The sequence below is a fragment of the Diachasma alloeum genome, unplaced genomic scaffold (assembly GCF_001412515.2).
Source record: "Diachasma alloeum isolate Michigan unplaced genomic scaffold, Dall2.0 Dall_scaffold_00181, whole genome shotgun sequence".
NCBI lineage: Eukaryota > Metazoa > Arthropoda > Insecta > Hymenoptera > Braconidae > Diachasma > Diachasma alloeum.
The window spans coordinates 1918770-1939083 of record NW_021680347.1 but is presented as its reverse complement, the minus strand read 5'-3'; the positions used below and the strand labels follow the sequence as shown (position 1 = coordinate 1939083).

The following is a 20314-nucleotide window of genomic DNA, read 5'->3' as shown; positions in this document are numbered from 1 at the left end:
TATTCTCTTTTGGTATGACAATTTCGTAGAACCAATCTCATTCCACTTAATTCCAGAAATGTTGAAAGTCTTCAAGAATTTCGTAAACACATCGTGAATTCTGTAGCGAAGTGGTAAACTAGGAGAAGTGCAAAAGTGGAACTTTTTCAGGAGAGTTAAAAAACTTGACCACGTTTGAGAGAATTTTCGATTCAAACAATAGAAACATTTTCAAAAAAATTTCACTTATCCTAGGTTACCACTTCGCTACAGAATTATCCTGTGATAAAACATACGCGGCTTTTTGGCTATTAACGAGCATTGAGGTCAATTTAAGGGTCAAGTGGTAGGAGAAGACAATTTGAAAATTCACACACCCAGCCACCTCTTCGTGGATTTGCAGTGGAAGAAGGTGACCGGTCAATTTACCGTCTTTTTGGGTGTAAATTACACGTCACTGACCACGTGGTAATTATTAACACTTTTGTCGCAGAGATAATAGAAAGAAATGTTGACTTCGATTTTTATTTAGATAGGGCAGTTGATTTTTGTTCATTCAATGCAGTAACATTCTCAATCCATAGACATCAGTTATCATGGTTTCAGAGACGCAAAATAACCGTATTTTTTGAGATCCTGAACGATGACGGTCATATATATGGCGCGCTAATTTTCTCATTTCAAATGATGCTAAAAAATAATTTGGAATTAAATTGTTGTCAAACAATCTATATAGATGTATAATGATGGTCATAAATATTTTTTAATTTGCAATGGTCATAAATTTAAAAAAAATGGTTTCGTCAATATGGTAAAAGAATGACTGATATTTTTATTTCAATATATGCATTAGACTAATAAGTGGCTGTAGTGGCCACGCGGGAAGTGTGTGGCTCTGGCGGTCATCCAAGCTAAGCAGCGTTCAGTCTGAGCAGTACTTGGATGGGTGTCCGCTTAGGCACACCTAACCGCGTGGGACTACAGTCGCTAGGCACGAATGTAGAGAACCACTGTGCCCATTGAGTCAGTGTGACCAATGGACACAGTGCAATCCCTGCATTATCGGCCGGCTGCACGACTGAGGTTTTCCGTGGTTTCCCTGCCAGTCCAAACCCGAATGGGGTGCAGTTGGGGATAAAGTAAGTCGGCCCATGGTAACGCAGATAGGGAAGGGAACAAAATGTAAAAACCCGAGAGGGTATACATATGAAACCAAAAATATAGATGAAATTTAAATACATTTTCGCATTAGGCTAATACGAAATGAATTGAAATAAAAATTGACAAAGAAGAAAATTTAATTCCGTCTATACAGATGGAAAATGGCTGTCGTTAAAAAATGACTGGGAGAATTATGACCGCCGTTATATACGCCTCATCAATGACGGACACAGGACTAACAAATGACGGGTCACGTGAAACATTTGCATCTCTACATAGTTTACGTATTTCACCCAGAGGTGACATGATTATCATTTTAAATCGTTGCATAGTTGTATAAACCACAAAGATTAAGGAAACGTTTTATCAAATGAAAATTTCGTAGAATGTTCGTCTCCGATTTAAACATTAACAAATCCATGAGAAATAAAAAACTATGTGACTTTTCAAGTAATTTCTTACAACTCCCAATCAATATAAATTCCCTCAAATTCACATTCCTATTTCTGAAGAAATGAATGAAGAGAGATCAAATTTTAAAAAATGACTAGTGCTACAAATGACGATGGGAGGCAATCACAGACAATTCAAAAAAATTACGATCAATTTGCATCACGAACGAGTGACCAGAAAACTGTAATTTTACAAGTGAATAACTGCATGTAAAAAATTACCGGATTTTCGCGTTCCCATCTCTTCATATTGAGAATATCGATTTTATGTTTAAAAACCATATGCCGTTGAACAGACAATTTCGATGCATAATAAAAGTATGCAAAAATTGCAACAGTTTTCAAGGCGGAAGTTAGCTATCAAAATACGCAAAGTAGCTGAGTTGACATGGAATGTTCCGAGCGTCTCTCTAATAAAGAGGTTTATTGAAATACATAAATGAAACTTTTTGTAGAGGATTTCAAACTCGAAAAAAAAGGTTTCATCGTAAATCCTAAACCTCTGAATTTCCAACATATTTTCAAAATAATATTCCCATTAATTTTACAACTTATCTCCTCTCATCACTACTGCAGAATGAGTTTGTTGAATCATTTTCGGCTTACTTCAACACCGACCCAATGGAACCCCTTCAATTTCTGACACATGTAATGATTTGTATTATTACCTTGTCTGCAGAAAAAGTTATCCCCACATTCCAATTGCAAAATTTACCTGTTGAATCCTAGTAAATTGTAATTTACTGTGGAAAGTTCAATACAAAACCCATAAAACTTTGGCCCGGATTAGTGGATTTCATTTTTCTCGAATTTCACACAAAATTGAAAATTGACACGTACGAATTATACGATGTGGAACTCCGAAGGCCCAATGTATAATTGAGTTGGTACATTTCAATTCAGTACAATTCTAAATGTAAATCATGTAATTAGAATGTGAGATTAACAATTTGTCGGCAAAGTTTTAATGCAAAAGATTCAATGTGTCAAAAAATGAAGTCTCCATTGTGTGTAAAAGTTCATTTCATCAAAATAATGTTGTGTTGAAGTTAAAGTGTGCTTCATTTTCATTCCGTCTCTCTCCCACGTAATTACCCTGGAATTTAATCAACGGAGGTACGGGAAATTTGGGCATAATGGTATTACAAGATCGTCCATATTCGGTAATACAACCACTTTATCAAATTCCTTCAGTAATTTCGTCTTTATCCAATTAGTTACGTATCCAATATTGACTGCACGCTCACCAACCGCTGGCCTTGCATCCAAATTGATTTTCGGAATGGGTTTGAATCCGTACCACAAGCGATCGGATGGTGGGGGTGGAATGTTAATGGATAAACATCCTTCAATGCTAGACACGCTGACCATCAACCGGATCTCGGTATTAGAAACACCCTCCATGGCCCGACGAATGTATGACAACTCAGCAGCCTATAAAGAAGACACCGAAATCATTAAAATCACTTTTTCAGAATATTTTTTTGGCGGAGTAGTTAGAAACAGATGGAGTTAAACTGGCGAGACGATTCTATTCATTCTCGCACGACGAAGGGACATAAAAAACAAAGTAGAGCGCTTGAGCATCTTCGAGAGGACACATGTGGCATTCGATATTGAATGCCTGGTGTTTATTGGAATATTTTTAGATACTCACATGCTGAAAGTATTTATTCGCTGCCAATTTGTCAACCATGCTCAGAAACTTTCGACCGGACGACTGTGTTGGTCTGGAAATGCAATGGAAAGTGTTAATCTAAGCATTATTAACTGTACTAATTATTTTTATCCAGATTTGAAATATTGATCAAATGGGTCAGTCAATTGCTCTGTTGTAGTGATTTCTACATAAAATATCAAGTAAGGATATTTGAAATTTTGAAATTTTTAGATTTTATTAATCCAGGAATGAGGGATTTTGGAGAAATAAAACACTATGATCTAATTGTCAAGGATGCGACGTTTCGCTAAATATATTTTAGCTTCATCAGGCTGTTGACTCAATGTTGTCAGTGAGTTTTTGGCGGGTGAACTTCGTTCAGTGATTGCTATATATCGCTTATATTTTTGTATTTAAGTTTTTACGATGCAAGTGAAAATTTTCCACACGGGAATCCTAACTAATAGCGTGACTAAATATTGATTGAGTCAAGAGCCTGATGAAGCGAAAATATATTTAGCAAAACGTCGCATCCTTGACAATTAGATCATAGTGTTTTATTTCTCCAAAATCCCTGATTCCTGGATTAATTTACATCGCTTGGAGATGAATACTTTTATTGATTTTATATTTATTTAATACATTTGAAGGGAGATATACTCTAAAGCAGGGAAGGGCCGTAATACATAGAGACTTAAGTCGTAGTAGTACATTATTGAATTCCATATTTGATGATTATTATGCAAGCGACATAATTCTTTTTATGTCGCGTCGTGCAATAAGTTGAGTTTATCGCACGCTGCGCTTCGCGCAGCTTGCTCAAAACTCGACTTCTGCACGACTTGACATAAAATATAATAGAGCACTCGGTAATAAATTTCGTTTTCAACAAATGTGTGTACAGACCTGGCCTTCGGCTCGGCCTGTAAACTACACATTCGTTGAAAACGAAATTGGTGCCCTTGTACTCTAATGTACTATTTTTTCACTATCAAGTCACTTTCATCTTTTTCAAAACTGTCATATTGTTCGGCAAATTTTAATATTTTGAAAATGGAGAGGGGATCTTTTTGCACAGAATTTTATATACTACAGAAAAGTTTTCGATATTTTTTGGAAACTCATTAGCTTTTTTTTAGAAACTCATTAGATAGACTGGTGTAAGAGAGAAACAGAAGTGATGCAAACTACTGAGAATAACCGAAAAATCGCTGTTAATCATCCAATTATCTCATGAAAGAATGAGTACTTATTAAAGTCAGAGTGTCAAAAGATGATATTTTTGAAAATTGAAGGTAAAACCGAGACAAAATGGAATGCAGAATGAAATAATTCCCTGAGTAAAATTGAACTCCCAATTTCATGTCAAATCAGTCAACCTCTGTTTGACATTATTGAAAAACTCGAATCTCAATAAATACGCTGCAATTTTTTTCCTTCTTCGCTAAAAATACAAAAATCTTAGACACGAAACATGTCTCTTGAGCACAATTCGTGATGAATAATGCTTCAATCCTATTTAATTCTTCATTGTTTTTCGATCCAAATATCACACTTTTTATTGAAAATTCCCAGAAATTTTCTATATGATATTGATTTTACTACTAGGAATTATTTATCTGATTTTATATATTTTTTAGGGGCATCATCAATGTTATTTGCGGAATCATCAATAAAAATTCTGAAATTCTGAAAGAGGCCAAAAGAAATACATTCAGTCCGTTTTTCTGTCAATTTCCCAGAAAGATTTTTATAATTTTCGCCATACAATTCAATACAAAATCAATGAAAATTAAAATTAAAAAAAAATTTAATGAAGAATAAAAGACGAATTTCATCGAAAAAAAAATTAAAATTTAATCTGATGCCCAACTTTTCCGAAAAAAATAGACAAGAAAATCGACGACCTCGGATTTTTGGGCTTCAGATTTGGCGTGATCTCCTCATGTGTAACTTACGGTTTAGTAATTGTTGAAAATTTCAAGATTTTCGACTAAAAATTTCAGGAGTAATTTTTAATAGGGTACATATAATTGTGTCATTTATTTCCTTTTATCAAAATTCTTTTCATCATTTCCTTCATTGCAGGATTTATCATTGAATTTGTACTTTCGTGGTTTTAAACTCACGTTGATTCCCTAGAAGAAGTAGCTGGTACCGGAATACTCTCCTCATCCTCAGTAGATGTCTCTGGACTGTCCTCCACATCACTATCGAACATGGGAGATCGGGCAGGCATCGGCTTATCACTTCCTCCGCTGTCATTGGAATTATTGGAGACAGAGCCCGCCTTCGTTAGCTTCATTAGATTAATCTTGGTTTCCACAGTCATCGTCACACCGCAATCATACGAAATGTCCAAATCAATCCATAATCCACGTGCATCGACAGTCGGCTTAGTAGCTTTGTGAATAAATGGCGCACCTTGGCCGATCACTAATTCCGATATCATCAAACTCTCCATAAAATAAGGTAGTTTGATGTTCGACAGCTTCCTCTGAATTTTGTCCTGAATCACGTTTATCATGTCTGGACACTTGTGCATGTCGAATAAAACACGACCGAACAAGGCATTGAGCCATAAAATATCGTTGTCGTTTGGTGTTATATTTGAATCCGTTGGAGTTGATGGAATCTAAAATAAAAATAAAACAATAATCTAATTTCAATGTAAAACTTGAGAGAAAAGAATCTGCAATGAATTAGTGAAACGACATTATTGCAAAAGAAATTCGCTGATTGTGATGGAAAATCCCTTAGATATTTTCAAGTTTACTGAAGCGAAAATTGCAATAAACAACAGGTATGAAATCCTAACAAAAGAAAAAAAATCAGCAGTTGGTGAGTGGTGAAACCAACTGAGTTCAGAATAAACGATTATTTCTTGAGCATGTTCCAATAAAAGAGATGTAGAAAAAATCATCATCAGGCTGTTGTTGCATAAATTTTAAGGCTACGGAAACCATTCCAAATAATCCAAATTATTTGTCATAAAATTTCCTTATTAATCTTCTCTTCTCGATCACAGCATACCCAAACAAATGGTAGAAAAGAAAAAATAAAACGCATGAAAAAGGGCCGCAAAATTAAAAAAATGATCACTCACATCAGTATATTTGGACATGTAGGAATTATAATTCAGTTCTGGTGGAGCATCTATATTACTCAAAGTAAAATTTTTTGCCTCTCCATTGGTCTGTGATAAGGATGAAGAGCTCGATGATATCATCAGCTCTTTGGTGGACGGTATTGAGTTCCGCTTGTTAGCTGCCTTAGCCGCCGATACCAGCCGCCTATACCTATCGCATAAAATTCTACTCTCAACCGCATGCCTCACTCATAAAAAAATTCACCACTAAAAAGTCACATAGAGATCATTACAAAAAAATTATGCGAAACTCGTTCCAATTATTTAAGAAATACTTCCCGTGACTGAACACTCAGATTAATAAAAACATGTTCTTAAACAAGTCTTGTTTCAACCGAAAAAATGGCAAGTTGAAGACTTCCAAGAATAAAAAATTTCGTGCGCAAAATTGGAAAAATGCCCTGGAACGAAAAATTTTTGTAGCAAGAATAGATTTAGTTGTTCTAAGAAATTGTTATTTTCTGTGCAAGCAAGAAATCTCTCTTCTAATGTTCCCTATTCGTTTTTCTAAACTGCTACCCAATACTCAAAGATAAGAAATTAATTGTTGAATATGATATGATAGTAATCCTGCATCTCAAGAGCAAAATATAAATAAGAAGGTACTATCTTGCGGGAATGATCCATCCTTTGATTCCCATATTTCGTTATTGAAATCAGAGCGGTTATTCATATCAGAAACTTTCGCATGTTGAAATGAAACAAATTCAATTTTTTGACAATCATCAACTTTCTGTTGTTTTTCGGTTTAAACAAGACTTGTTTGAGAACCCGTTTCTATTTCCCTTAGTGTATTCTAAACGTACCAGTCCTCCTTCTGCCTATCTGTCCTGCCGAAAACAAAGACCTTGAACCTAGCCTCGTCCTCCTCGTCCTGGCAGTCCTCGAACACGTCCTTGACATCCTTCGACAAAGAGATATCCTCGTCAGTTTCGTCCTCCTCCACAATGATCCTGTCCCTCTCCTTCTCAGACTCCTGGAGTTCATCGTCTGACGGTGTCTCCATCAGTATACTCTCCCCAATCCCCGCAGGTGAGAAAGTGATACAAATAGGATACTTTTTGCTCCACCGTCGCCTCCGAGTGAGTCCCTCAGGAAGCAGTTCGACAGTAGCCCCCACCAATGAGTAAACCCTCTTCCTGGTGAACCTCGCAGTGGGCTGAGTCTCATTCCAAATAGCTCTCTTAGGAACCCTCGTTCTCGTCTCCATGATCCTCAAAGTCTCCCCCTCCAGCTTGAAGTAAACTGCATTTGTTCTCGCAACGTGATAATTCTCAGGATCATAATGACGAGGTAATTCATTCAACCACCCCTCAAACCTCTCGACAACTGCGTGCTCCTCAACTGCCCGGATCTCCAGCACAGAAATTGGTGACTCAATCTCATATGTTTTTTCCACTGGCATCTCCAATACCTCCGCAACTCTAGCAACTATCCTCTGGACAGATACAGCAATGAAAATCCCAGCTAAGAGTCCCATTATATATTGAGGCAATGGGATTATGTAAAAAGTTAAGAGGATAAGTGGTAATAGAACTGCACGATACAATATACTCGTCTTCAATTCGTTGAAAATCATGTGTGGTTTTTTAACACTTTCATTTTGTGATTTCGTTGCACAGATACTTTGGGACAATTCTTTCATTGTCCTAGTCGTGGACACTTGAATGGTTTGGTCATTCGATGTTTCGGATAAGGTCATTGCATCGACTTCTACAACTTCAGCTGCCTCAACACCACTTTCAACACTGTCCTCCCTGTTGTTCGTTTTTAATCCGGTTTTTATTGAGGAAAATCTGAATCTCGAGGAGTGACTTCGTCTCTTTAAACAGGGCGAGGATTCTGTTTCCAGTTTATCGAAAACAGCATTGTCGGTGGGGGTAATATCCCCTACATCTTCGGGGTCACTGACGCTGGAGTTTTCCCTGCTTCTCCCTTTCGCTTTATCCCTCTTCTCACTTTTTATTTCCGAAAGTTTCTCCTCAAAAGTCTTTGTTATCTTTCCACGAATGTCTGATAGCATTTTCCAGGGGTCTGATGGTGGTGTTCCCTCGGAGAAATCGAGACTAGATGAACGTTTGTCTAAAATATCCTCAGTGCTATCGTTATTACTGTCGGACTTTAACTTAGCAGTCTTGAATGGACTCGAGTTTGGCGTTGTATTCTCTGATGCTGGTTTATCATCGTCTGTACTGGGATAGAGTTCCTCTAGCTCGTCGTCACTTGCGTGGTAACGAATTACGGGGACCGATGTCGTAATTGGTTTACCTACGATAATTTTTTATTTTGAGCAACTTTGAAAAATACTTGTAAATGAATTACGAATAACTTATAAATAATTTTATTCCAGTTGTTTCTATTCCAACAGCAGTGATAGTGGTTTGGGACCATATCACAGTCCTAAATTTCGGTTTTTGGCACAGGGATGAGACTACCACCACTCGAAAGATTTTTGCACGCTGATTTCAAATCAATCGACCATTGGTTCCAGAAACAGAAACAATAAATAAAAAATGAGATAAAACTAGCGGAATGCGGAGAGAAATATTCAATAAAAATGACGTATCTTTTCCGTAAAACCGGAGTGAAATGTGGTTGTAGGAAATTGTATGGAATTGTCACGTAATTTTTACCTAAAATCACGGAATTTTTCCAGGGCGTTCTGTAATTTTTACCTGAATTTTCTCTGAAAATGTACGATACCGTCACTTAAATTTTCTGAGTCGATTCCGTAATCGGTGAGCGAACTGTGAGTTCCGTACTTTTTACTGAACATTTCTCTCCGTGAATATTGGCCAAAGAAAGAGTCAATTTAGGGGGTTTTTAAGTGTATAAGGATTGAAAAATCATTTACATTGAGCCTAATTGCATTTTTCATTAGTTTCGGCTTCATGAATAACGAACCAAAACTCCACAAAGTATGAAGTGAATTGCACGACGTTTCGAGTGCTCAAGGATTCTTTTTATGAGTCCAACTTTAAAACATACAAAAATAAATAAAAATGCTGCTGAAGAAAAAAGATACGGTTTGTCAAAGTTACTCTCTGAATTCCTTACACATTTGTTCTACAATATTTTTATTTGTTTTTGGTTTTTCAGATCTAGATTCATAAATAAATTGAGTACTCGAAACGTCGTGCAATTTTGCTTCATACTCATACTGTGTGGAGTTTTAGTTTTTTATTCATTGTTCCTGTTTCTCCAGCCGATGGAATACGGTCCAAAGCCACTATTAACGTTATTCCAATGACAAATTGATTCATAATCTATTAGAGCAGAATAAATCATCAAAAAATATTTGAACATGTGGAGAAATATAATTTATAAATCATCCAATATAGAATAGATTTTTTAAATTTATTTACCTTTCATCATCCCCAACGTCACTTTTCCCGGGCTCTGCTTAGCCATGACAAAGGAATATCCCTCTCAGCTCCTCGCAACGTTGAAAAAACCTCTCTAACACGTCATTAAACTGGACTGGTACTCAATATAAATCATAATACGCAATTATATCGATCCTACACCCAAACTATTCTCCCCACAATTTATCTTCACCACTGACAAACCTCACATTTCCTTAACGAATGAGTCAACACATACCTTCATCTGGGAATAACAATTCACGTCTTTCCTCAACGCGAAGTGACGTGCGACTGTTCTCGTTGCATCACAAAATATAAGATACCAGCGGCGAACATTTGTTATTACGGCGACGTAACAGATTGATCAATGTCAATCCATCACTGAACTTTTACCCGGTAAAACTGTATGACAGATAGAGATCACTTCGCCAGGTTAACGAGTGAATTTTGACCCTGACAGTGGAGTTTATATCATTACAAAACATTGCATCCAGTGGGTCCGTGAGCCAATGGGAAAATTGGATGTAGATTCGAAAATTAGGGAATTTTTCGGCCAATTCACGAACCAATGGCGTCAGGTGGCCACCCACTTTCAATGGATCAGACGAGGATAGCATGTATCTGGCCGTCTTTGTTCAATGCCTCCAGCAAATGGAGTGGGTGACGCCCTACTGCCATCTGTTTTAGTTTTGAAAAAACTCCCCAATTTGGAAAATTCGTGTGCGATGGGTTTTCATGTGACAATCGGTGATATTCTCATCTGTGATTGGTCGAGAGGCTGAAGTTTGAGCGACTGTAGAGTGCCTCCGGCCTCTCGCTTATTAGGTTATGGCGGTTAGAGTTGTCCCATTCCCAGGCCTTCGGTAATCGTTTTTGAAAAGTCAAGCTGTAAAAACGACACCTGCTCCTCTCTCCCCATCATAAATTACAAGATTCATATTGTTTATTGGGAGAATTACGAGAGTTATCTGTTAATCATCGACGTTTTACTGAAGATTGTTCATTGCATATTGTGGAGAAGTGATTATTGGGGATTTATGTACAAACAATATCGATGGGATATCGATAAAACCTGTGGACTTTGATGTGTTTATGATGGCATCACCTCGAGGATTTATTTTCACTTGATAATTCGTGAGAATTTTCGGGAAAAAATGACTGATGAGTTCGAAGAAAATGCGGACGAGCCCTTTCAGGAACCTCGAAAGAGGTTTTGGCAGGTAAGAAAATAAAAAAGAATTTGAGATTTAATATGTCCTTGGACGTCATTCATTGTTATGCGTAAGTAATTATTCATAGTTTTGCTTATTATGAAGTTTTAATATTTGTTTTGGAATGACTTCGCAGAGATCCTCGAGAAAAAGAACTAAGAGTGATGCAATTAGTATTAGTTCGATGGATATATCCCTGGATTCCACTATGATGAAGAGCAAAAAACGTCGGAGAATAACGGAATTCGCTACAAATCTATTGTCTTCCTCTGCAACGACTAGCAGATTGAGTAATGTATTACAGAGGTCTTTTGGATTCCAGCCTAACAATTCGATATCGATGATCGATGAGGAGGTGGATGCTGGGCCAAGTAAGAGGTAAGGATCTTCTCGGAGTGATTAAAAAACGACTCAGCAACCGAATAGTTCAACAATACGTCAATTGAACTCTAATATGAGTTTTTTCTTATTTTTCAATATCTGGGAATGAAAGCGTTGTAATGGTTCCAATTTAAGGTGTCAAATTTTGTGTTAGGGTAACTAAATATGGCCAGAAAAGTCCAAATGTGTGTTATTTAAGGTGATGTCTGCATGTATGTATGTACGTGGTCTTTTTCAATTTTTTTTCGAAATTTATTCATAGGAGATTTATCGAATTTCATTCATTTTTTAAATAAATATAGGGGAGAGTGGCACAAAATGAAACAGTCGAAAAATGAATGTTTGACGCAATTCAAGCAAAACAATTATTTTCTGTTAAATATTTTTTTTTATTAAGTTTTTTTATTATTGGGAGTACTGATGAGAATAATAATTTTTTATTCGTCTTATAATTCAATTGATTAGATTAGACCGATTACACTTTTCTTTTTTCATTGGATTGAAATTTAGCATCACATTTTCCTTTTTCTCCCTCTGAGTCTCCCCTTGGGTCTTCTTCTGGATTTTGGATTTTGTTGTTTCATTTTGTTTTTAATTAATCCATTGGCAAAATCTTTTCCCGTCAAAACTGTTCAATAATTATTCATTCTACTGAACGGAAAATTATTATTTTCATTAGTACTCTCAATCCATAAAACTCAGGCCGGGATGTGTCGATTTTGTTGGTGAATTTCATGTGCTGAAATTATTCCTGTCGAAGTATGCAAGAATATTTACAAGCATGAATAGTACAATATGAAATTCAGATTGCGCAATGTAAAATTAGATAGATTATTACAGTTCAATTTAGTAGAATTGCATAGGTATATATAATTTGAATATGAGAGGTACAATTCCTATAGATAAAATCTTAATGCAAAATATCAAACATGTAAAGAATGAAAGGACTTCATTTCGTATAATATGTCATTTTTTTTTTTCGAGGAAATGTGATGTAAATGATAAAACATGCCGTTGTCTCCCATAGACATGAAGATATTCATCAAAAACTTATCTTGAAGCTAACTTGACTTATGTTGTTTTACAATTTCACTCAACTCTTACATATTTATTGAAATTTAATTGACAGTCACCTACTAATGTTCATTTTCAGTAAAATCTGTTGACTTTCATACATATTTGAAGAATGTGGAGTCGTTCAATGATATCGTAAATTTTCAAATTGATTTTGAGAATTGAACAGAGCATAAGAGTGATTTATTAATCAATTGAGAATTTTTAAAAATGGTATGTTGAATCTTCATATTTTTTAAGTATTTGAATCATTATCTCAAAGATAAATTGAAATTTTCTATGAATTTTTTCAAGAGTAACTGATTTTTCAGTGGCGAAATCTCTTGAAATTCCCTGCGAATAAGTTGGATATTTATCAGAGATTTTTATCAGAAATGTGGTGGTGTGATTCTTTATCAATATACTGAATTGAGTAAGAAAATCAGTGTCAACTAAACATTCAAACTGTAGCACTTTAATGCGAATATATTGACATTTAAGCGAAATGTGAAATATAAAAAAAAATCACAATAGTTCTAAGACTAAAGTTTATCCAGAAACCTAATACATTTTTTATTCCCATCGCAGAACGAGAAGTGGATGTGAACGTGCAGGCAACTTAATAATCCGCAGTTGGTTGACAGATGTTGCCGGCTACTGCGAAGCATCCCCAAAGCCCAGTCATATAGGAAGAACCGAGGTGAAACGTCAAGAAGCCATTTACGAGCTGTATTGCGGTGAGAACGTTCTCCTGAACGATCTAACCACCCTGAAGGAGACCTACTACGAGCCCCTCCAACTGACCGACATATTCACCCCCTCGGAGCTTCGTATCCTATTCGGAGACCTTGACATGCTCCTCCACGTTCACAGCAAGCTACGAGACGATCTGATAGAACTGAGGGACTCCTCTGGCTTCACTGACATTATCGGTCCCACATTGCTCGAGTGGTTGCCAACATTAATAGATCCCTACGTGGAAAAATGTCGGTCCCAGATTCTGGCCAGACACATTCTCGATGAAAAACGTCTGAGGAGTAAGAAATTCCAGGAGTTTTTGAAGAAAAAAATGGAATCCCCAAGGGCTGTTGATCTGTGGACGTATCTTGATGCTGCCAGATCTCGAGTTGTTAAATATCCTCTCCTGGTGAACGAAATATTGAAGAGAACACCAACGGGGCATGAGGATCGTTGCTTGTTAGACGAAGCGAAAATTCAACTTTCACAATTACTGGAGAAAATTGATAGAGCTATGGGCGATGCCGAGTGCGAGCTGGCAAGGTCGAAAATTAACGTGAAAGATGAGTATGATCCTGAAGGGTGTATAATAGCAGCTGCGGAGTTGATTACAGAGGGACAGCTGAAGGACTCAAGGGGGGTGAAATTCCATTGCTTCTTATTCGATACGTGTCTAGCCTTAACTCGTCGAGTTTTAAGATCCAGAGTGAAGAATTATAATCTCTCACAATTAGTCATTCCAAAAGCTCAATTAAAACTCGATCCTGATTGCGAAGGGAATGTGTGTGCCTTTAAAATTGGGGAGCGTTCATTCGTCGCGAGGGATGAGCATGATAAAAGACACTGGATGGACGCTTTTGAAAAGATCCATCGAGCTCCAAGAGTTTCCAAGAAGAAAAATTCTGTCGATAAGAATGATAAAGATGCTAATGCGGAGTCTTCTATCTCTCGGGTTCTCAGAGAGAAACAAATTTCCAAGAGAACTACTAGGGAACGTCCAATCTGAAGATCTCTGTCAAGAAATAGTTTTATATAATTTTATATAATTAATTATACAAATTAGGGATAATGAATGGTGTATAATTACGAAAAAAATGTTTTTGCAATTTATCAGTCAATTGGAGTAAAAATTTTTGTACAATTTATTAGTAAATCAACAGAGCAGAATTTGAGAACATTTGAGTGGGTAGTTCCTGCGATGAAATGGGTTCAGTTGAATATAACACAATTAAAGTCTATCAATTTAAAAAGTATTATGTGTTAGAGATGGTGAAACATTTTTAAAATGTTATTTTCGTGTAATTGAACTTATTTTCTTATGAGCCCTTGAATAAATGTAAAAAAAAATACATTAAAATTGGATAGAAATTTTGTCTCAACTATGGACAAAATGTTCAGTGATATTCAATAATATCAACAATCAATGGTCATCCAATCGATTATTAATAATTGTGTTGTATGCAACAAACTGTGCTTAATTGCAGTCAAATAGAATTGGAATTTTTTTACATTAAAAAAGTCAAAAAATATAAATTTTCAAAAAACAAATTCATTGAAGGGACTATTTTACTGGAATATTCTCAAGACTTATTGGGTTTCATTGAGTTGCCATCTGGATAATGTTTCCTGAAGGCTTTTATGAGGACTGGATCAATGAGATGTACTCCATCGACCTGATTACCCAACGTTATCCAATTAGGTTGAACATTGTGTGGTCTTCCAAATAATTCGATTTTCCTGGTGCTGGGGCTCATTCTCTCGATGATACCATAAATTTCGTCAGGTTTGTGGCTCGTCGCACGTACCTCAGCAACTATAACATCGGAGTCGAGGCCCCTGTTGATCCTGGGGTTGCCTTTCATCCCGACGAGACAGTGTTCCTTGCCATGGTTGAGCCAGTGTCCCGTCCTCCCTGTCCTGATAATCCTTTGGAGCTGGTTCGTCTTCACCCAGATGATTTCGTCGACTCTCTCGTACCCCCAGAGCTGGAGGCACTCCCTGCCGAGTTCCATGGCTCTACCCGTCACCCAGAGGAAGAGCAAACCCTCATCCTGAAGAGCTGGGATCCCCAACTGACGCATTTCGTCATCAGACATTGTACCATAAGGCAACTCCATGTGAATGTCCCAAGGCGGATCCGCCATTATCACAGCGAATTTACCTAAAACCGTCATGTCTAGATATCTCAGGTCACATTGGATCCATTGGGGAGGGTAGAGAGTCAGTTCTGTGCCTGATCCTGGAGATGATACTGATCCCTGAGGGTCTGAGGCTTTCGTCGTTGTGCTTGGAGGATTCCCGTTTTCCGAGTCGGTTGAGGACTCTTTCGAGAGTGCTGTCGAACCATCGACTTCGTAATGTACATATCTGAAAGAAAGGACATAAAATTTGAAGGTGAAGCATAAAGAATAAATAATTGCCTATCCATTTTCTTACAAAACAGATTTTGTCGTTCTTGAAAAAAATTTATGAAATTCTTCCGATGATGAAAAAAATGGCGGACTATAAACTCGAAAAATTAAATCGAAGATGTCAACACAAGAAATTAAAAGTTTCTAAATACTTGGGAATTAGTAAATTCTTGAACAACTAGCGCTTCGCACCCTTCGCTAGATTATATATTATATTCATTTATTTTATTATTTTCTTTCCAATTTTTCTTTGCGGTTAGATTAAATTAAATTTATTGGATTCTATTCCCATTGTAGTATACAAATTGTGGAAACAGTTTTTCTCATTTTCAAATGAAGAGATATTTATGTTAAATAATATCAGTATAATATAATAATTCCTCTCAATGAAATCAGATCATGAAAACGAAAAATTTCATTTTCCAGGGAAAGATGATCAGCAAGAAAATGAAAGGAAACGATTTTTAATTTTTCTGAAAAATTTCAAAACTGATTTTTTTTTATGACGAAAAAATATCAATGTTCCCTTTTTATGATCTAATTTCAATGGAAGAAAGTGAAAAAAAGAACAGATACGTGATCAGCAAGAAAATGAAAATTTCAAATAATGAAAGAATACCCATCAATTCAATTTTTACCCTCACATTTTGACAGAATGCATTAAAAAAATAGCAAAGAATAAAAATCGGAGACGAAAAATTTTATCGGATTAATATAATGTAATATTTTGAAAATATACCGAGAGGCCCGTCTTCGAATTCGTCAAGTTTTCCACGAGAATCCTCTTCAAATACTATCCTAAATCTGTTCTTCTCGGAGATGACATAATCACAACGATATGACAATCAACTGAAACTCATCTAATGATTAATCGTCAATGTTGCTTTCACTCACTTGCAGGTATCCATATGAAAACAAGTATTCAAGAAGCTGCAGTCCCCCAAAGATTCATCCGTGTGTCCTTGAATAATTTTTTTGAAGTGTAGCTTTTTACATTTAGCTGTTGTCCCACCATTCAACTTTGTGCAGTCGACTCTCGTACCATGTGGACAGAACTCCATCACCTGAGCCCCTCCCTGAGACCTAAACCTCTCTGCCAGTGACTTTTCTTTGGACGTTTGTTTAGATAAAAGATCCAGAATTTGCTCTCCAACTTTTTTACTTTCCTTTTCCCTGATTGTCGGCATGAGGATAAGAGACATGATGTCCTCGGCGTTTTTCTGCTCCTGTTTGGGATGCTTCTCAGCTGGCCCATCAACATCCTCATCTTCAGGTTCATCGTCATCGGTTTTCTCATGGGAGCCAGTGTCTGGGGTGTCATTCGGGTGGGTTTCTTCGGTTTTAGTTGGAGGTTCAACGATAGAGAGGACTATGTAACCCAGAACACCGTCCTCGGTCACTTCTTTCAGCCTAAAATAATCAATAATCCTCAATGAGTAATAATTATTGTGAGGTGTATAGACGGCCTCACGCCCCATGAAGTGAAATGAATTAATAAAATTTGCTGTCACACGAGTTTACATGGGACTCATCCGTGCGGCTTATTTCAAAGCTTCTTTGATGCGAGAAAGAGCAAATGAAACGGTCGAAATAATTTGTAAAATAATTGCTGCTATTCTAGTCTCATTATGGAGATAAAAATATATATGAGTAACAGCAACGATGATAATTCAGTAGCGAAGTGGTCAAACGGTTTAAGTCGATTTAGCTCTTAGCTGAGTTTTCCAGGAATATATCAAAATCTAAGGGAGATAGCGAAATTATCGTGTATATCTTGTTTGGTGAGGAACTGGAATTGGGGTGGATGTGGGAGAAAATGTGGAGGGAAATGGTGGAAAAAAATTATGGTGACACAAATTATAAAATTCCCGTTTATTAGTGGGATCGAACCACGTCGTTAATAATTTATGCACTCTTTGGTGAATTGTCACTGTTGATAGTCTGTAATTTTAATAAGGTTGAATCACTGAATTTAGTGGAAGTTTAACTAATTATTGTGGTGATGTACTGAACGAAACGTTGATCTTACAAAGACTGGTGATGTACTTGGTTACTAGTGAGCTAGGCGAGGTTCAAGAAGTTACTGTACTCGGTGAGGTGCGATGTCAGACTTCTACAGGTGATTTGCTCGAGATAGACTCGTACGGTGAGACGCTAAGCCTAAATGATTCGCGCGTGTTTCGGTCACTGGTGACTGATGACCCGAAGGGTCCCGGAGATTTTCGAAGTAGGCCGAGCTAGTCGACCAGAATGTTCTGGAATTTTAATTGCGTTTCAAACATATCTTTTTTGAAGCTCTCAATGTGCTCTACCGAAAAGGTCATGAGAGAAATGTTGCTATCTGCCTTAGATTGCAAGATATTCATTGAAAACTCAAGAATAGTCAAAATCGACTTGAACCGTATGACCACTTCGCTACTGAATTTATCCAAATAGCCTTACAGCTGGGTGTTTATAATGAAATCTGATTCAGACAGTGAGAGTATAAGGACATAAGCATAAACAATGCCAAGTATTGCTATTGTGAATTGTGAACAACATGATTTTTTTATTCCGATGAAATATAATAATCGATTGAAATCAATTATACAAAAATATAGAGCAACGAAAATTAATTAATTTCGATGTAAACTATCGATTAAATCATTCTAAAGTGATAGAGTCATATAGAGATGGTTTTTATTATCACCCATGGATGCAAATCTAATTCTCAATTCAGACGCAGTTTAAATTTAATTTAATTATGGGCAAACAGTTGTATAAAGTTTTTAATTTCATAAACCGTTTAATAAGTCTTTTAGGTTTATGAACTCAGCAAGAATGGTTAAATGCTTTATGTAAATATCAGTTGGAAAAAAATATGGAGTGGCATTATGAAAGAATAAAATGAAGTTAAAAAGTTTTGAAACAAGAAGTAAATTTTACTCTTGTTTTTTGGCAACTTTCATCAGAAAATTGCAAATTTTTTTCACATAAGTCGTCTATTGAACCACTTCAATACGACAGTCATATTCTGATTCTGAATGATTGATAAATCATCGAGTGGAATAAAAAAATTTCATGACTCAAAGTTGATATTCTTGTCAGCTGTGCATTTAACTCCAAATTACTTTATTACTCAACCGAATGATTCTAGGAAAGAATGTCATAAGATCACTTTTGAAGTTAATGAATTTGCCAAAAGAAAATATATTCCGACCTTCTCTCGTCAAGTCACTCATCATTAATTAAATAATTGTGTATTTAAAAAACCTCAAAAGTTAATTTAATATTCCACAATTGGATTGGGTAAAACACGAAATCATGGTAATTGTTAACTTACTTAAGAACATCTTGAGCGGCCAATTTCTCCAGAATTGTTTTGACATCACTGTGGAGCACATCAGCACTCAGATTCTTTCTCAATTGAACACTGAGGTCAGCTGATGTGATTGGAGTGTCAGGAAGACTTTCATGTAGAATACCCAAAATATCCCTCTCATATTCACTATATTTCGAGTGAACTGATAACGGAGTGTTGGATTCTGTGACATAGAAGACAAATTGTGATCAATGAATGCAATGAATAAATAAGGAGTGAAGAATAAACAAAAACACTTACCACTTGTTCTGACAGTATCAGTAACCAATCCGCTGGTCGTAGAAGTCGGTAGAGCAGTCAAAGTCAACAATTCATTCCTCTCTCGTTTTCTCTTTTGTAATTTTTCACGTAAACTATTTCGTTTGATCTTAATAGCTTGAATTTCTTCAAAAGCGTCTGACATATTTATTTCACGAGGTTAGAAATATTAAAATTAAACTCAGAAACAACACACTTCCCCATATTATGAGACAAAAAATCCTCATCAGGTTATTATTACATAAAAAACTCAATACTGTTGTTCACAACAATGTAAGTCAATTAACAAAATAAACACAAATGTAATCATTCAAAAGTAATCGATTGTTGCACATCAGTGATACACTCCGGGGGTAAAGCAGTCTCCTAATCAGAGAAGCTTCTTTTGTCATGTAAAATGACGGTCATTTTTGACTTGCGTCGGTCAGTTGTTTATTTCATGAAGTAAACTGACCATGTAGTTAAGGGTGTTTCGGTTAAAAGTCAAAATAATGAAAAAAAATGGGAAAATTCATGGGAGAAATTTCTAAGTATGCTGCATCACTGAGAATTCTTGCACATTTTTTTCACATCAGAGTTTCAAGAAAAAAAATAACGAAATTTGGATGTTTTTGTAACTTCTCCAGTTATAACCTCCGAAGTTACCCCACTCTCAATCAGGGAAACTTCCATGACACTAAAAAAATAATGAACTATTGAAGAAAAATAAGTGGGTGATAAATCAAATCTTTTTTGAAAACACGTATAAGTTTCAGATTTTTTTCAGATTTCATAAGAAAGTTATTTGAAGAAATGATTCGGAAAATTATGAGTTTCAGGGCAATTACCCCCTCACGCGCAGGCGCGTGATTCGAATGTCAGTGAGCATCTCATGGGAAAGGTATAGGTAGGACCATGAACTGAGAGAGAGAAAACACTCGACAGGTTTACCAACGCGAGACGCATTTCAATATTATTTCAATAATTAGAATAACATCCAATAAAAATTATTTGACACCCGTAGGTAATGAGAAAAAAATCAATCAATCTGATAAATAAAATCACTATTCAAAAAATGTTCAAATGCACACTTAAATAGGTTACTTGAAAATTTCGTGCTCAGCGTATCAGGGCTCGAGAACAATAAGACTTCTCTT

General features: G+C 36.2%; 3 protein-coding genes across 3 annotated transcripts; 1 reads left to right on the top strand and 2 right to left on the bottom strand.

Annotated features, from left to right (window-relative positions):
* Positions 1-1029: 1029 nt before the first annotated feature.
* LOC107046186 (testis-expressed protein 2) lies at positions 1030-10253 on the bottom strand. Its single transcript, XM_015268733.2, has 6 exons — positions 9766-10253; positions 7207-8668; positions 6359-6551; positions 5382-5887; positions 3250-3322; positions 1030-3026 (listed from the first exon to the last, which is right to left on the bottom strand). The coding sequence occupies exons 1-6, from the start codon at positions 9809-9811 to the stop codon at positions 2700-2702; spliced, it is 2607 nt and encodes an 868-aa protein (XP_015124219.1). The 5' UTR covers positions 9812-10253; the 3' UTR covers positions 1030-2699.
* A 348-nt stretch (positions 10254-10601) lies between these two features.
* On the top strand, positions 10602-14301 carry LOC107045952 (rho guanine nucleotide exchange factor 3). The gene is made up of 3 exons (XM_015268382.2): positions 10602-10985; positions 11113-11354; positions 12999-14301. Exons 1-3 carry the CDS (start codon positions 10920-10922, stop codon positions 14152-14154), a joined length of 1464 nt encoding a protein of 487 aa, XP_015123868.1. The 5' UTR covers positions 10602-10919; the 3' UTR covers positions 14155-14301.
* LOC107045944 (N6-adenosine-methyltransferase subunit METTL3) lies at positions 14242-19602 on the bottom strand. The gene is made up of 4 exons (XM_015268371.2): positions 19161-19602; positions 18882-19083; positions 16454-16969; positions 14242-15515 (listed from the first exon to the last, which is right to left on the bottom strand). Exons 1-4 carry the CDS (start codon positions 19321-19323, stop codon positions 14729-14731), a joined length of 1668 nt encoding a protein of 555 aa, XP_015123857.1. The 5' UTR covers positions 19324-19602; the 3' UTR covers positions 14242-14728.
* Between the last annotated feature and the right edge of the window lie 712 nt (positions 19603-20314).

Coding starts and splice junctions, on each gene's coding strand:
- LOC107045952 (XM_015268382.2), top strand. CDS start 10,920: ATGACTGATGAGTTCGAAGAAAATGCGGACGAGCCCTTTCAGGAACCT. Junction 10,986..11,112: donor CTCGAAAGAGGTTTTGGCAG/GTAAGAAAATAA, acceptor ATGACTTCGCAG/AGATCCTCGAGAAAAAGAAC. Junction 11,355..12,998: donor GATGCTGGGCCAAGTAAGAG/GTAAGGATCTTC, acceptor TTCCCATCGCAG/AACGAGAAGTGGATGTGAAC.
- LOC107046186 (XM_015268733.2), bottom strand. CDS start 9,811: ATGGCTAAGCAGAGCCCGGGAAAAGTGACGTTGGGGATGATGAAAG. Junction 5,888..6,358: donor ACATGTCCAAATATACTGAT/GTGAGTGATCAT, acceptor TTTTTATTTTAG/ATTCCATCAACTCCAACGGA. Junction 3,323..5,381: donor ACTTCTTCTAGGGAATCAAC/GTGAGTTTAAAA, acceptor TTGCATTTCCAG/ACCAACACAGTCGTCCGGTC.
- LOC107045944 (XM_015268371.2), bottom strand. CDS start 19,323: ATGTCAGACGCTTTTGAAGAAATTCAAGCTATTAAGATCAAACGAAAT. Junction 16,970..18,881: donor GCCGCTCAAGATGTTCTTAA/GTAAGTTAACAA, acceptor TGATTATTTTAG/GCTGAAAGAAGTGACCGAGG. Junction 15,516..16,453: donor TTTCATATGGATACCTGCAA/GTGAGTGAAAGC, acceptor CCTTTCTTTCAG/ATATGTACATTACGAAGTCG.